Source organism: Schistocerca americana, chromosome 5, assembly GCF_021461395.2.
Source record: "Schistocerca americana isolate TAMUIC-IGC-003095 chromosome 5, iqSchAmer2.1, whole genome shotgun sequence".
Lineage (NCBI taxonomy): Eukaryota > Metazoa > Arthropoda > Insecta > Orthoptera > Acrididae > Schistocerca > Schistocerca americana.
This window is the reverse complement of record NC_060123.1, coordinates 765491495-765506706: the sequence shown is the minus strand read 5'-3', so window position 1 is coordinate 765506706 and position 15212 is coordinate 765491495. Positions and strand designations below refer to the sequence as shown.

The following is a 15212-nucleotide window of genomic DNA, read 5'->3' as shown; positions in this document are numbered from 1 at the left end:
CTGTCAGTTTCAATATTTTACAATAAAATACGAGCCTAAAGTATGCTTTGTGAGAAAAAGCTATCAGAAACATAATAGTATGTAAAATAACTACCTCTATGTTATTTATATGAAATCAAATAACAACACCAAAACATTTGATGATGAGCACTGTAAACAGAAATTGTAAATGGAAACCACTGAAATTGTAAGGTACCAAAAATGTTGTCTTACACTTGGGACTAAGAGAACTATGTCTACTCTAAGTGACGTTAAAAGGGCAATATCACAGCCCTTGACAATTTGGTACCTCAAAGATTTCCAGTTCTTTGCCCACATTCTCTGCCAACTGAGAACATGAAGGGTGGATTTCACTTCATGGTCTTCTTTCCTGCATTTAGCTTCCAAACATCAACTCTCACATATAATTTCAAATCAACAGTACAGGATGTCAACAGCATAGAAACAAAACCAAATACACACAATTATAATGTTGTTTCCAGACTTAGGCCTGTAAGTTCAATATTATATTCTCTTACTTTTTTGTTCTTTTCGAGGGTTTTGAATGGATTTAAGAACACTAGAAACACACGATTCTATGCCTTTAGCAAACTCAAGTGGTCCACTTTTAACTAAATTTGAGTTTTCTTTTACACTGAATAAGATGCTGCACATTGTTCCCAATTTATTTCTTGGGTTGGTAATAAAATATTTAACCAATGGTGGTCCAAAATTTCTATACAGTTATTTTCTAGTTTCTGTTTTTAGGACTTTTCCAATTTAGGAACACAATAAGGATCTGTTGAACCACATGCTGAAAACTATAAATTTCTACATCAATTCTTTAAGTCTGAAGACAACATAACCATACCATTAAACAGAGACTCACATTACACAGGACTGAAAGAATATGCACATAAAAACACACATCACTAAAAATAAAAATAAAATTATATTTATACACAGGTACTACTCAGGACAGTAAAATGTTATCATAAATGAATCAACCAAAAAGAAGACATCAGGGGTAACATGAGAAACTAAAAAGGTTTTCAGCTAGTGAAGGAGGCAAGTTGAAAGTATATTTTACAACAACAAGCATTTTTGGTTACATTCAAAACATTAGTGGTACATTCAAAACATAAATAAATAATGAAGCTAGTTGTTTATCTCACCATTTTTTCAAGTTGTGTGAAAATTGCACAAAAGTAGGGAACACCATTTGTGCCGTAACAAAGAGCAGAACAGCATTAAATGAAATATAAAATAATCCATTCACTGTTCAATAAAAGATATTAGATATTTATGGCAACTGAGTTTAAATTCACACTAACCACAAAAGCAAATCAGAGTAGTTAGAAACAGGATAAGTTTAAGGAAGAAAAGTTGAAGTACAAGATGGAGGAAAGGAAACATGAACAAGCTTTAATATCTGGTAGAGTGAGATGTACCCTCTGTCATACTCTTCATAGTGGTTTGCAGAGTGTGGATGAACATGTAGATAGCATCATCAAGAACGCAATCAACGTGTATCTGAAACTTGAGCTTCTCCTAGTGTGTAGTGTCACAAACGTTTTGACATTATTATACATACTTCTGCCACTGGGGCAATCATAGGTAATGACTAATTTGGCAGTAATATGCAGTGCTAGATTTGTTAAAAGAAAAAAAATAGACTTCTTAACATTTATTTATGGTAAGTAGCACTCTATCATTTCCTATATTTCTAAGTTCCTACCGAGAGTTTCCATAGTTTGATTTAGACTTCTGAAAAAGTTATAACACTTTTCTGAGCTTTTTAACAGTGTGAATACAACATTTGTATCTTACCGCTTCAACTAGAGCAAAAGTTCTATTGTATCACATCTCAAAATCTTTGGGTCTAATTTTTTTCGTCATCAGCGGTATACTGTCACAAATCAAGCCTTGGTTATGTGTATTGTTAGATTTTGTTTATTTTTATTTATGTGGGGTGTATGAGCAATGCAGCTGACTGGGATTCACCTGCTGCAAGTCATAGACTGACCGCTGCTGTGTTCACTGCCTGGGTCAAAGGTGCTGAAAGGATGTGCTCATTGATGCTATGGAGACACTGTTCTGTGTTTTATTTTAATGACAATTATTGTCAGTTTCTTCTTGTTTTGTTTATAAGAAAGGAATGAGGACATCATTAGATCTTTTGAAGAGTACACTACATAAATCACAAAATGTTATTTCTGTATTAGCAAAAAATTGGACTACATTGTATGATAGAGATGAAAAAGAAACCGTGATTAAATTCTTTCTGTGTTAGATTCCTGAACCTGCTGATCTTTGAGAGAGAGAGAGAGAGAGAGAGAGAGAGTGAGAGAGAGAGAGAGAGAGAGGGGGGGGGGGGGGGATGGGATTTAATTGTATCTCCCCATGCAGCTGTAGCATTTTGGCATGTCGTACATTGGTCAGATCATCAGTAGCTTGGAGGACTCGTATGTAGGGCATAAGCAACACACACACACACACACACACACACACACACGCACACACACTTAATAATAGTCAAGAAAATTTGCAACCGCAAAATATTGCCTCGGTACAGGTCATAGAATCTAATATACAACACAGATATTTCAATATGCATATCCAGTTACTGGAATAGTGTTATTAAGAAAGCTGTTGAGAGACAGAAGTTTTTGCTTAAATTCTTATAATTTACACCAGATGATGTACAAAATAAACTCCAAATTACTGTAACAACGTAGTGCACAAAGCACACATTCATTTTCTAATTACAACAATCATACCCCAAACTATAAAAATTAAAATATTGAAGACCAGAATCAAAGTTTAGCTGCTACAAAATTATGTCACAGGTAACAATTATTTAATTCACTTCTTAAACATAACAATTTAATTTAAAAAAGACAACAAATAACATTTTTAAGTACAATATTCAAGTTTAGGTGCTGCAAAGATGCATAACAATCATCTATGTTTCAACATTCTTATAAAAAATACAACATAAAAAGGAAGACCTGATTGTAGATCATGGGTGGGCTATGTAAAATAAATGACAAAAATCAGCAGCTGTAAAAGGCAGATTTTTTTCCAACTACAACCAATTCCTCCATTTTACAACAGCATAAATGAATGCAGCTCTTTTTCCCCAAATTTGCTGCTTCAGATTATTAGTGTCATAATGAAGTCTTTTAAGAATTAGAGGCACAAACAGATTAATAAATACAAACAAAAGCAGGAATATTCAATTTGCTCGAGGCTACCAAATGAAAGAAGAAAGGGGGCTAGGGAGGAAAAAACAAGATCACGTAAGAAAGAAATAAACTGCTGATTGTTTGCATCATTCCTAGACTCAAAACCCTAAGCAAAAGAAACAGTGATGATAGCATTGATTTAAAATCATGTCAGAAAAGACGACAGCTAATTCTAGGTGATCCTCCATAAAGCCATGGTCTCACGTTGTCAAACCCCTGCAGGATTGTTTGAGGGACAATGATTTGACATTGATTGTTAAGTCAAAAAAGCAATGCATCTTTGACTGAAGAAACAATCAAAAATATATTCTTTTAATGGAATATTTACATTGCAGTGTACTGATCTGAGAAACATACTGAAAAGAAACATGACTATGTTGAGAAATTTTCATTTTGTATTTTCTTATATTTGTAACCGCAGTACATGAAAAAAGTGACACTCGACATTTGAGTTAACTGAAAGATGAAAGATTAGGGTTTCATGCCCTGCCGATCATTGTCCCCAAACGGGGACAGCCCGCAAACAGAATTCTACCAACCAGCTTGGACTGAAAACATAACACACAAGAATCGTGCCCGTGAGTGTAGATGACACTCGGAATATCACGCAACACGGATACCCGAGGATGGTGTCTGTCAGAGCAGATTGCAGATGAAGCACGAAGGCAGAGGGAACAAATTACAGACCTGCTCCATCTGACGGTCAGTCTCAAGTAGCACTTTGTAAAAGCAACAACTAATGTCACCGAAATATGCGAGGAAGACAATGATGTCCGACTGTGCAAAGGACAACTCAGGAATTTCAGCAAACTTCTGGAAAAACCTGAAGAATTAAATTGACAGAAACCTGTTCTGGATTGGTAACTTACAAAATAAAACATTTTCAATCTCTGGACTAGTCACACACAAGAAAGATAATAGGCCTTTAAAAAAGAGGATACCATACAGTGTAAAGCTGAAACATGTAAATTAGTCTGGCCAATATGCTCTACACCTGAGCAAAAGTATCAATGAAGTGGTGCACCTTTTAGGAACTGTTAAAAAAGTGTCATTTTACATCAATGAACACAGCAATGACAACCTGATCCTAGGAGAAAAGAGCCGATACACACTATTTATTTAAGAATGAACACTTCACCTCAACTTTTCACAGCACGGGATCATCAAAAATTGAAACAATAGAGCAACACAGAGGACACTACCACACAGCTGGGGGAGGGCACAGAGAGAGAGAGAGAGAGTTTAATGACCTACTTACTCACTTTTTACTGGCAACAAGATAAGAGTGCAGGTGGTGTCATATCAAAATTGTAGAGAACATGCACGAGAAAAAGTTTTAACAATAGCAAATTAACGTACTTGCTAGTGCTTATTTTTTGTTTTAAATATCTCTCTCAAACTGATCAGGTATTGGAAAAAGAAAGATAAATATTTTGAATTAAGACTTAAAACAGGATGGAAACGGGTACCATATTGGCCTGAATATAAGATACACCATTTCTACAAAAAATCTCCCATAAAAACTGGGACTTTTATGAATCATAGAAACCTCAACTGTAGTGCTTTTTCTTAAGTTTGAAATGAAACAAAAATATCACTACAGTTTGTAAATCAATTGTTGTGTATGAGGTAGCAATGCAAACATTCTCTTTGTTGCTATCCCATTTAGGTAGTGACTACAGAGGGATCCAGAAAAATGTAGACATTCTCTGATAGTTATTACCTTTGGAACAAAGTGTTATATGGCTGCAATTTTGAGTAGTAGTATAAACCACTGTTTTCCCAACAGATCTTGTCGTGTGGGTTTCCAGCAGATGACAATGCAGCACTGGATGAAGTACAACTATTGTTTGAGCAATGCAAGGCTGTACTGAAACAACAATTTATTGTATTTGGTATAAATTTTAAGCCGACAATGCTGTTTAAAATGTGCACAAGGAAAGGTCCTCTGAACAACAACATCAACCTCCAGGTTCCAGCACTGCTGTATTGCAACATTTTTCTAGATCATCTCAAAAATCTATGAAGCATTGTGTATGGGGAAGTGGGATAAGCTGATCAAGTGCATGATAAATTCTGAAGACTGCAAAGTGGAAAGTGTACATTCCAAGATTGTTTCACACTATGAATGAGGACAACTCGAATCGAAGGATGGAGCACTTCGAGTGGTCTGAAGGCATGCTTCACGAAGATGAATGGTTTGCAGGGAAGGTTATCTGGCCTAATGAGGCACAATTCAACCTGAATGGTAATGTAAACTGTCATAGCTGCGTGTATTGGGCTGCTGAAAATCCTCATGTTCACATGGACAAACATGTTACTTCACTTGGTGATAATGTGTGGTGTGGTCCATCATAGTATTGTTTCTCTGACCCATTCTTCTTTGAAGGTACATAACTGGTGAGGTGTATCATATACTGCAAACATTGATTTTATTAGCCATCCAAGTGGTGTTTGGAAACAAAAGATTTTTACCTACAAGACTGTACTCCGCCTCACCACCACAGAGATATCAGATTCTACTTAGATGAAAATATACCTGGACGACAGATAAGACGAAGAGGAACTGTCAAGTGCCCACCAAGTTCATGGGACCTTACAATTCTCGACTTCTACCAATGGGGGACCTCGACAAACAAAGTTTACCAACAGAACCCAGCTACACTGAATGAGATATGAGAAACCATCAAGACATCCTGTGCAGCTACCACACTGGCAACATTGACAGCTGTACTTCAGTCAACAATTCAGCAACATTGATGTTGCTTGGCTGCTAACAGGTGTCACTTTGAACACACAAAATGATCTTCCTCCCATGCAAGAATTTTGACACTATGCCATTTTGTTCCATCAATATTGACTATCAAAGAGAGTCTACATTTTTCTGGACCCCTCTGTATTCCCATTCTCACAGTTTCACTATTTTAGACAGTGGAACAGGCACAGTTTTTCTCTAACTAAAGAATATAATTTATTCTTCACCAATGAAGCACAACATTGAGAGAAAATTTTGGAATTCGGTACAGTTATGTTGCAAATTTCAAACTCACAGTTATTCATCTAACAGATGTGCTTTTTAAAGGTACGGTTCAAGAAATGCTGCACATGCAATGCCCGGGATTGTAGCGACGCCACTGTACTTTGGGAGGAGAGTGACAAAAATACTGACAGTGGCAAAACAATGAATGTTAGTGAAGTTAAGAGTGTCTTACATGAAAACTGCAACTGAAAGCTTTGTTTTTGTGTGTAATTTATCTATAGTGTACTACAAAAAAACTGGTTAAGGGTAAATCACATTTTGAAAAGCTTTTGTAAATGGGCAACTTGACAAATTATTTTTAATTAAGTTTCTCTCTTTTTCGAAATTAAAGGTGCAACTTATATTCAGGCCAATTCGATGTGTATATAATTTATGATAACTATGAACAGACTTTGAAATTTGCCTACATCACACCAGGTATACTTAACTTATTTCACTGCCCCACACAGATGCTCATGTCCGGTGGAAGTCTCCTCTAGTTCCCCCACTTTTGGCCAGAAGCATTATTTCAGATATCAAAATGTCATGACTCACAGCTTTGCACATATCGTACACTGTTAAGGCAGACACCGATACAGCAGCGAGAACTTCCATCTCCATGCCCGTCTGCCCTCTACACTTTGCCGTGCCAGTTATAATCACACAGTTGAGAGCAGAGTAAAGTTCAATGTCCACAGCCACAGAGGATAAAGATATGTTATGACACAGAGGGATAAGGCTGGACGTCTGCTTGGACCCCACAATTCCCGCCAGGCGAGCAACGCTAAGTACCTTCAGGCCATTTTCTCGTATGAGTTTCATCAGTTCGGGTCCCACAAAAACCTTTGCTCGTGCTGTAGCAGTCCGTTCTGTCACCAGCTTCGAACCCACGTTGACCATTTTCGCCCTGCCAGACCGGTCAACATGAGTCCGACTTTCGGACTGTGCTCCCAAACTGCAGAAACGGCAAGAGAAGACAGAGGGCTGTGCTCTGTGTGTTTGTTTTGTTAGGAGTCCTGCATTGCACATAATGCTTGGGGCACAGGGAAGCAAAAGAAACTGTTTTCTAGATTCAGTCACTACACTCAAATTACGTGACAACAACTGAGACATCTGTGTATCCGACACAAACAGGGGCGAAATATTGGTATCTGAGAAGAAGTACTTTTGAAAATCTTGTTTCTGAAGGTTTAACAACTTCCGACTTTGTGCCTTCACGACATCACTACAGCCATCAAGTTCAGGGCCACCTGGAACAAAAATACAAGCTGTAACAAACAACTCTTCATAATCTGAAAATAAGTTAACTACAAAAGAATTTTTAAGCATTCGTGTTGAAACACCCCCGATTAATTCCTTTACTGGATTTTGGGTAATTTACCGAAGACACCAAACAGTTAATTATTGTGATATATGACCATGTGCTTAATGGATGAAAGGCTATTGGTTGTTCTGCTGTGGTTTCAGGAGTATTTCAACCGAATGCGGCTGTTCTGGGACGGAATAGCTAATGATTGAACGTTTGTCTATTGTTAAGAATCACAAAGGTTGTGATGTACAACTGATGTATATTTCCTACTAACACACAAATTCTGAGGCAGTTGCTACCTTTGCCTTACACGTCTAATTGTGGTTATCTCTTTTTATTGATTGCTGATTTTCAGTACTTTGTCACACGCAATGCTGATGGTTAACATTCACAACAATCCTCACTGCAATCCATGGTTGTTGCTGGCCGACACGGTTGACGTGAAACACGTAATTCGGCACTTGTCACTTTCTGTTTCTTATCACTTGCGAATCGGCATTAGTGAGAGTCAACCCCACGACGATCAGGGGGACGTGCTCACTCGTCATACTCCAGTGAATTTTACCGTTTACAACTCACTCGACCACCATTCTTCCCCATCTTTCCTGCTCTACTGCTCACTTGACACTCTACCATACTACTGCGCACTCAGCACTAGTCTCACTGCCTACTGCAGCGCTCGACAATCTACTCCTGTCCACTATCGACCTGGGCGTCAGATACTAGCATCTTTGTTTGTGGGATCAGGGATCCCTTACAGTGTTCAAGACAAGTTCTTTGAACCTTAATGATCTGTGATGATTCTTTTCTTTCCTAAGCTAAGGTCGAAAATCTGTTTTGTCTGCAGAAGTGTGCAATATGAATATTACACAAAGTTGATAGGAACATCTCACATAAATCTCCTCAGTGGCTGTAGTTTTCACAATCTTGCAGGAGTGGATATAAGGGGAGGTCGTGGCAATGGTGAAAACTACCACCCACTTCCCAAACAACATATTATACTGGGGTGCACTTAAGAAGGCAGCAGTGTGGTGCATTCTGTGCAGAAAGAGATGGGGAATGCTTTATGGTGCTGTCTGTGTGTTCTCTCTCTCTCTCTCTTTCTCTTTGTCCCACGACTCACATTTCAGCCACTTCCAACCCTCGTATCTGGCACAGGCCACTGTGTCTGCTTCTGACTCTGCCTAGTAGAATTTATGCGGTCGGAAAGCTATCGCTGTTGCTTTCTAATGTAATACTTGTCATGTTTCCTTTATGCCAGCCATTGTGAACATTAATGGCTAAGTAACCTCATCATACCTAAATGCCTTGTATCGTACACGCACCCCAAAATGCACACTACAGACAGATGTGGCAGAATGACACGATGTCTTTATATTTTTTACTTCACCAATTTCCAAATGCACACATAACTTTTGGAGAAGGAGGTAGCATGGAAACAGAAGTGTGTCAAAAATGCCAAGTTCTTCCAGCAATGACAAGCTACATGTAATAAAGGACACTTTTCAGATGCTCGTGCTAGGGTCTGCCCACAAGGACATGCTTTTGGTCTGATTGACAACATTCCAGCCGGGTAAAGCTGCACACCACTGGGTTGAACATACCAGCTGTCAACAGATCCGATACAACAACAACAGAAAGAATGACTTCCCGAACACAGTTGGAAATCACTGATAGAAACAGTATTCCCCTCATTCACATGTGTTTGCAGACCTCTGTTCAGTCATAACGTTTATTGAAATAATGATGGTGAGCACACACTCTGACAGAGTTCAACTTCGTTGTTACATGGTTGTTCAGCTTTTTCCTTCTTTCCTCCTCCCTTTTCTCTTCCCAAAATCTTTTCATTCTTTGACTGTGTTCCTGTTTCCTTTGATATGTACATATTTTCTCTGTTTTCTTCCTTCCCTTTACTTCAAGTTTTATGTTCATAATTTTGATTCTGAATTTGTCTCTTTCATTCATCATTTCCATTCAGATTCCTGCTCGTTTTGGCATTCTTCTATCTCTTTAAACCAACTGGTTTTTTTGATTAAGGCATTTACTACATCCTAAATCCCTTTGTGAATCTGTCGCTGTTCATTGTGTGTATGTGTCCACAGAATGTTAGTCGGTGTTTTCTGATTGTGACTGAATCTGCCTCTGTGTTCTTATAATTCTCTGGTTGATCTCTTCATCCATATGCCATCTCTGTGCACTGCTCCAAAAAATTTTCTGAGGATTTTGCATTGTATTCTTTCTGCTTTGTGGTGCCTGGTCCACAGATTGTGGTCATTTCTGATGCGAAGAGTGCTTCTGATACTATAACTGTATTATAGCGCATGTGTTTGCCTTGTACTGAAATGTTTCTTTTATTACAGTGTGTCCATGTCAGTTTGTACACTTTATGAAGTTCTTTTGTTTGTTCTACGTTTTCTTCCTTCTTTGATCCACCTATTTGTATTGTTACTATTATATTGAATAATTTAATATATTTTTGTGTGTTTATTATTGTTATTAAAATTGTAGATGTCTGTCGTATGCTAACAGCGACGTTGCTAGCGAGTTGCATTTTTGAGGGAAGCTGGGTGAGGGGGGGCGGAAACAATAACAAACTGTCACTCCCCCCCCCAAATAACCCAACCCTGGATGCCAATACATTTGCTCTGTATAGGTGTTTGTGTCCAGAAGTATGAGTCAATTTAGCAAAAAAAAGCAAAGGAAAGCTTCATGTTCTGGCCCACATAAAAACCAGATGACCAACCACAGTGTAATCCTCTGCAATGGCATCACTGAAAGCAGTATGGTGGGAGGGGGAGGGGGGGGAGTCAGCACACCCTGTTCTGGTCACTGCCAGCTTTCTTGACCTCAGAGTCACTACGTCTCACTCCAACAGTTCCTCAATGGGCATCACAAGGCTTGGTGCACCTCGTTCCAGTCCTCCCACCAAGGAAAACCTCGGGCAGTACTACGGGTGAGTCGCAGCTGAGCAGCTGCCTTCCCCCTGTACCTGCAGTAGCTGCGAGAGGATATTTGTGTTACACATACGCTAAAACTGGTGTAAATGCCACAGGACACTCTTTGGAGTGTCACCTACAAGCACACGCTGCTACACACTTGACAGTGCTAGGTGGCCATGAGTTCTGGCTCAAAGTTCCTGCAACTGTGGTTGGAACTTCCCCAGTGTGACTCTCCCATTCTTTAATAGGGTATTTGAGTGTCCGGGGCACGTTCACATTGGACAACACTGTCTAGTACAGGCTGCTGTCTTCCACCCGTGCTCTCTTGCACTGAGCATTGCATCTTGCACAAGTGAGTCATAAGGACTCCCCTCTTCTGTATGTACACTAAAAAAGCAAAATTGTCTTTTCAGACGAAAAAGTAAAATTGTCTCATATCCACATTCTATCCTTAAAAGTATCCTTATGTCTGGGAGACGCAGATCCACCGAGCAGATCCCACCCGACGACCCGTAGCAAGACTGCAGCACAAGAGGCAGGAGTGCCATCTGTTCCCTTTGACGTTTCTGTCTTACTTTGCCACCTATCAGTAAGTGATGAACCAGCTAAATCTGGACTCTGCTGCCACAAATCAAGAAGCAATGGCTCGGAGACAGCATGAGCTCATTGTCCAACTGACGGGTGGAAGCAACGCAACAGCAACAGCAACACCAACACCAGTCACACCACCAGTGAATATACTAGAGAGGCCCTCAATACCACCGCAGTAGTCCTCGAGCTGGAAGTGACAGCTCCGTGGAACAAAGATGGACCTTCGAAGCTGGTGGGTCCAAAATGCAATCAGCAGCAACATACACGAACAACTGAGCCTACTGACTCACACGGCAAATGCAGCGTGCTTTTACCAACACCAGTTCTGAGCATCGGTAATATGAGGGACCATACAAACAATTCTGCAGCACCTCAACTACACAACACTACCCCAGCCGCTACGCAGAACACTACACCGACTGGCTTCCCACTGGTCATAATACACAATTACACTTGCCTCGGCAAGCTAAATAAGACATTTGTAGAATGTCACTCCCCACAATATACCAAACACAAAACTCACAAGGGACCATGTATCACTGTATGTATGCAACAAAACAGATTGCACAAATCTCCTGAAAATCGTCAAAGCTGGGGGAATTGAGTATCATAAATATAACACCCAAGGGGGGAAAACTCGAATGTACATCATGAAAGGAGTTGACACCACAACCCTCAATGACATTCTTCATGGTATAATCACAGCTCTCAGCTGGGACTGTGAGAGCATGAGATGAATTCTTGGATTCGTGACACACAGATTGCAGCCAAACTATTTAGTGGAGTTCGATGACACAGCTTACTCCTGCAACTTTCTGACGCAGATGCTCCTGCTTCACATGGTCGTAGTAGAAATATACACACTTCCGTGTGTCCCCCAACAGTGCCACCACTGCCAGCAGTTTGGCCATGCGGCACCCGATGTGATCTGGCACACGGTGCCGCAAATGCACTGGTAACCGTGTAGCACGACACTTTAAACTTGGTACAACTATCAAATGTACCAAATGTGGAGGGGTCCATGTGCAAACTACAGATGGTGTGCAGCATACAAAGAAGCTCTAAGGTGCAAAAGTGCCAAAGACAGACAAGTGGTAACCAGAACAGCTCCAAGACACTCCCCACCCCCCAGCCAGTAAGGTGTGGAACCTCTTTTACTGGCATTGTCAGTGGAAGTGGATGAACTGAGGATGCACAGAGCTCCACAAACTCACGGCACACTCCCACAACAACAGAACCACAACCCACACCTGCAATGCTAGAAACTGCCCCTGTACTGATGACAATACTGCCGGTCCCAGACAACACCAAGTCAACTCTGTCTAGGCCAGATTGTGACACTTGTGATATCACAGAAGACACACCCAAACTAGGGCAACCACAAACACACGAAATAAAACAGAGGTACCCAAAAAACAAAAGAGGGGACACTATCACACCACAACAAATACACCAACAACAGACCAGACAAACATAGGAACACATTAAAAGGAACAATGTAACTGTAACTCACACTCTTGCCCCCCTCACCACAGCAATAACACAGGTGACCCCAGATGAAATACGAACCATGAATAACACACAAGCCAGCCCATCCAGTACACCAACATAAGGACCACCAGCCACCAACACCACCGCCAGCACCTTGGCTGACATAACAAACATTCTCACCACAATCAGAGGCATAGTGGAGACACTATACCCCACTCACATGGCTTAAGATCCTCTTGAGGCTCTTCATCGTAACACATGCACAAACTCATGACAGCTACACACAGCCAGTGCATGGCTGCTATACAAACTGCTATCACCACACTGCCCACACACTTCCATAGGTAATACACCACAAAACACAAACAACAGTACTTTGACCTAGATGCTGTTCTGGAATGCAGATGGGATTGGCAACAAAAGGGCAGAGCTAGCTGCATTTATGGAGGAGAAGGGAATCTGGAATGCTCTCATGAACGAAGCTGAGCTCCAGTCACACAAACAACTACTCTTCTCAAGATATTACATCTACTGTACTGACCACCTGAAGGCACAACTGTGGATGGAACAGCAATCTTCATATATTGAGACAAAGAATACACAAATATTAAGATCCCTGAACCTGAAAGACTAGAAGCCACAGCTGTTAGGGTCAAGTCAATTGAGTGAACACTACATTGATATCGATATACAATTGATCTGGTAATATCATAACAAGCGATATCAGCACAATACTCAACATAGCATAGTGACTAATAGCCACTGGTGATCTTAATGCTAAACACTCTGCTTGGAACTAACAAAGATCAAACACCAATAGCAAAAAAACTATGCGAACATGCACTGCGCCCAAACTACATTACACTAGTGCCAGCTGAGGTGACACTTAAAACAGTGAACAGAGACTAAATGTGATAGACATTAGATGTGATAGGCATTATAGTCACAATCAACATTGAAATTATACATGATTTGGCCTCATCAAACACCTGTAATACTTTACTCGCAAGAAACACAGCAGTATGATGAATCTCACAGGATACTGAGCTACAAGCGTGTGAATTGGGCATTGTTCAAGGAAATGCTTGAAAAGTCGTATCCCACAAATTCCCAAAATTACACAAAGCAGGAAACTTGTTGAAGCTGTCAAAGCCCTTACCACCGCAGTTCAGGATGCAATAGCAGGTACCATTACAGTACTTATACCACAAGAATGCTCAATGGCCCTGCTCCCAGAAATACAGGGGCCAATGTCAATGAGAGATCATCTCGGGAGATACTGGATGTACAAACAGTATATTAGCAGGCTCCAGGGGATCATACAGGCTAAATTAAAACTTTTAAAACTACAAACTGGGACAATAGACTCGCAGGGCTGCACACCACATGACCTGGAGTGTGGCAAATAGCTGTCCACTCCACCAAGAAGAAATACTACACACCAAGTTTACAAATACCTTACAGACCAGCATACTCCATGGAGGGGAAGCATGAGCTGATGACCAGAACACTAGCAACATCATTCACACTGAATCTGGCTCCTTCCAATCCAGCACTGCTACTTGAAATGGACCAGGAGGTTACATGGCCTGTAACCCAGCCCAAGTGCAATGTAACAATACATACTGCTACACATGAAATTACACAGGTTATTAAGCACAAAACAACTAGAAAAGCTCCTGGTCCCAATCACTTTCAAAACCATGTCACCCAGGAGTTCACGAATAAAGCTATAGAGCATCTCGCACATATGATGAATACCATTCTACAACATCAACACTTCCCTGTCCTGATGTTCAGGAAGCCAGGGAAATACCACTCCCTACCACAAAATTATGGAGCCATCAGCCTGCTGAGCTCCCTGAATAAGATTGTTGAGAAGATGATTCTCAAACATCTTACTATGCACTGCAACACCAATCACTCGCTGAGACTGGAGCAATTTGGATTCAGCAATCACCACTCCACAACACAACAACTCCTCCGTGTAGTAGAACATATTACACACACCCCCAACACCATAAAGCTACAGGAGCACTGTTCCTGGTCTTCAGTCATTTACGGAACAATCGTCTCATTCGCAAACTCTGCACTGCTAGTCTCTCCGACGAGCTCGTACACCTTACACACTCATATCTCACTCACAGAAGCTTCAACACCGACATTCAGGGCAAACAGTCAACACAACACAGTATACAAGTGAGAGTACTCCAAGGCAGCATCCAAGGGCCCCTCTTGTTTAATCTCTACGTCAATGACTTTCCAACTGAACAAAACACAATGGCAACCATCTACGCAGATGACACTACCATCCTAGTGCAAGACTGGAAACCATCAGGCATAATTCGCAACTGCAAACAAAACTGCCTAGCTGGAACGACAGTGTGTTAAAGCAAATGCTGACAAGTGTGAAGCAGTTCTGTTCACTGACAGACCATAACAACTGCACAATCATTAAGTGTTCTGGCATACCCACAAGCACTGGAATGAAAATTAAGATCGCAAGAGCAAAGAAGGCAGTGAACACACCGTCAGCGAATAGCCCACTGGCAAGGACCACACCACAATGGGACCAGGCCCCTAGACAAAGAGAATATAAGTGCCACTCCTGCCAGCCTCGGCCACTCAGTATTTGG

General features: G+C 40.7%; 1 protein-coding gene across 1 annotated transcript in view; it reads right to left on the bottom strand.

Moving 5' to 3' along the window:
• The window catches only part of LOC124616668 (molybdenum cofactor biosynthesis protein 1-like), a 112600-nt gene extending 105454 nt beyond the window's left edge, over window positions 1–7146 (bottom strand). The window contains exon 1 of the mRNA XM_047144997.1: window positions 7039–7146. Within this exon, the coding sequence (XP_047000953.1) occupies window positions 7039–7146 (108 nt within the window). The remainder of the gene's footprint in view (window positions 1–7038) is intronic.
• Window positions 7147–15212: the final 8066 nt, after the last annotated feature.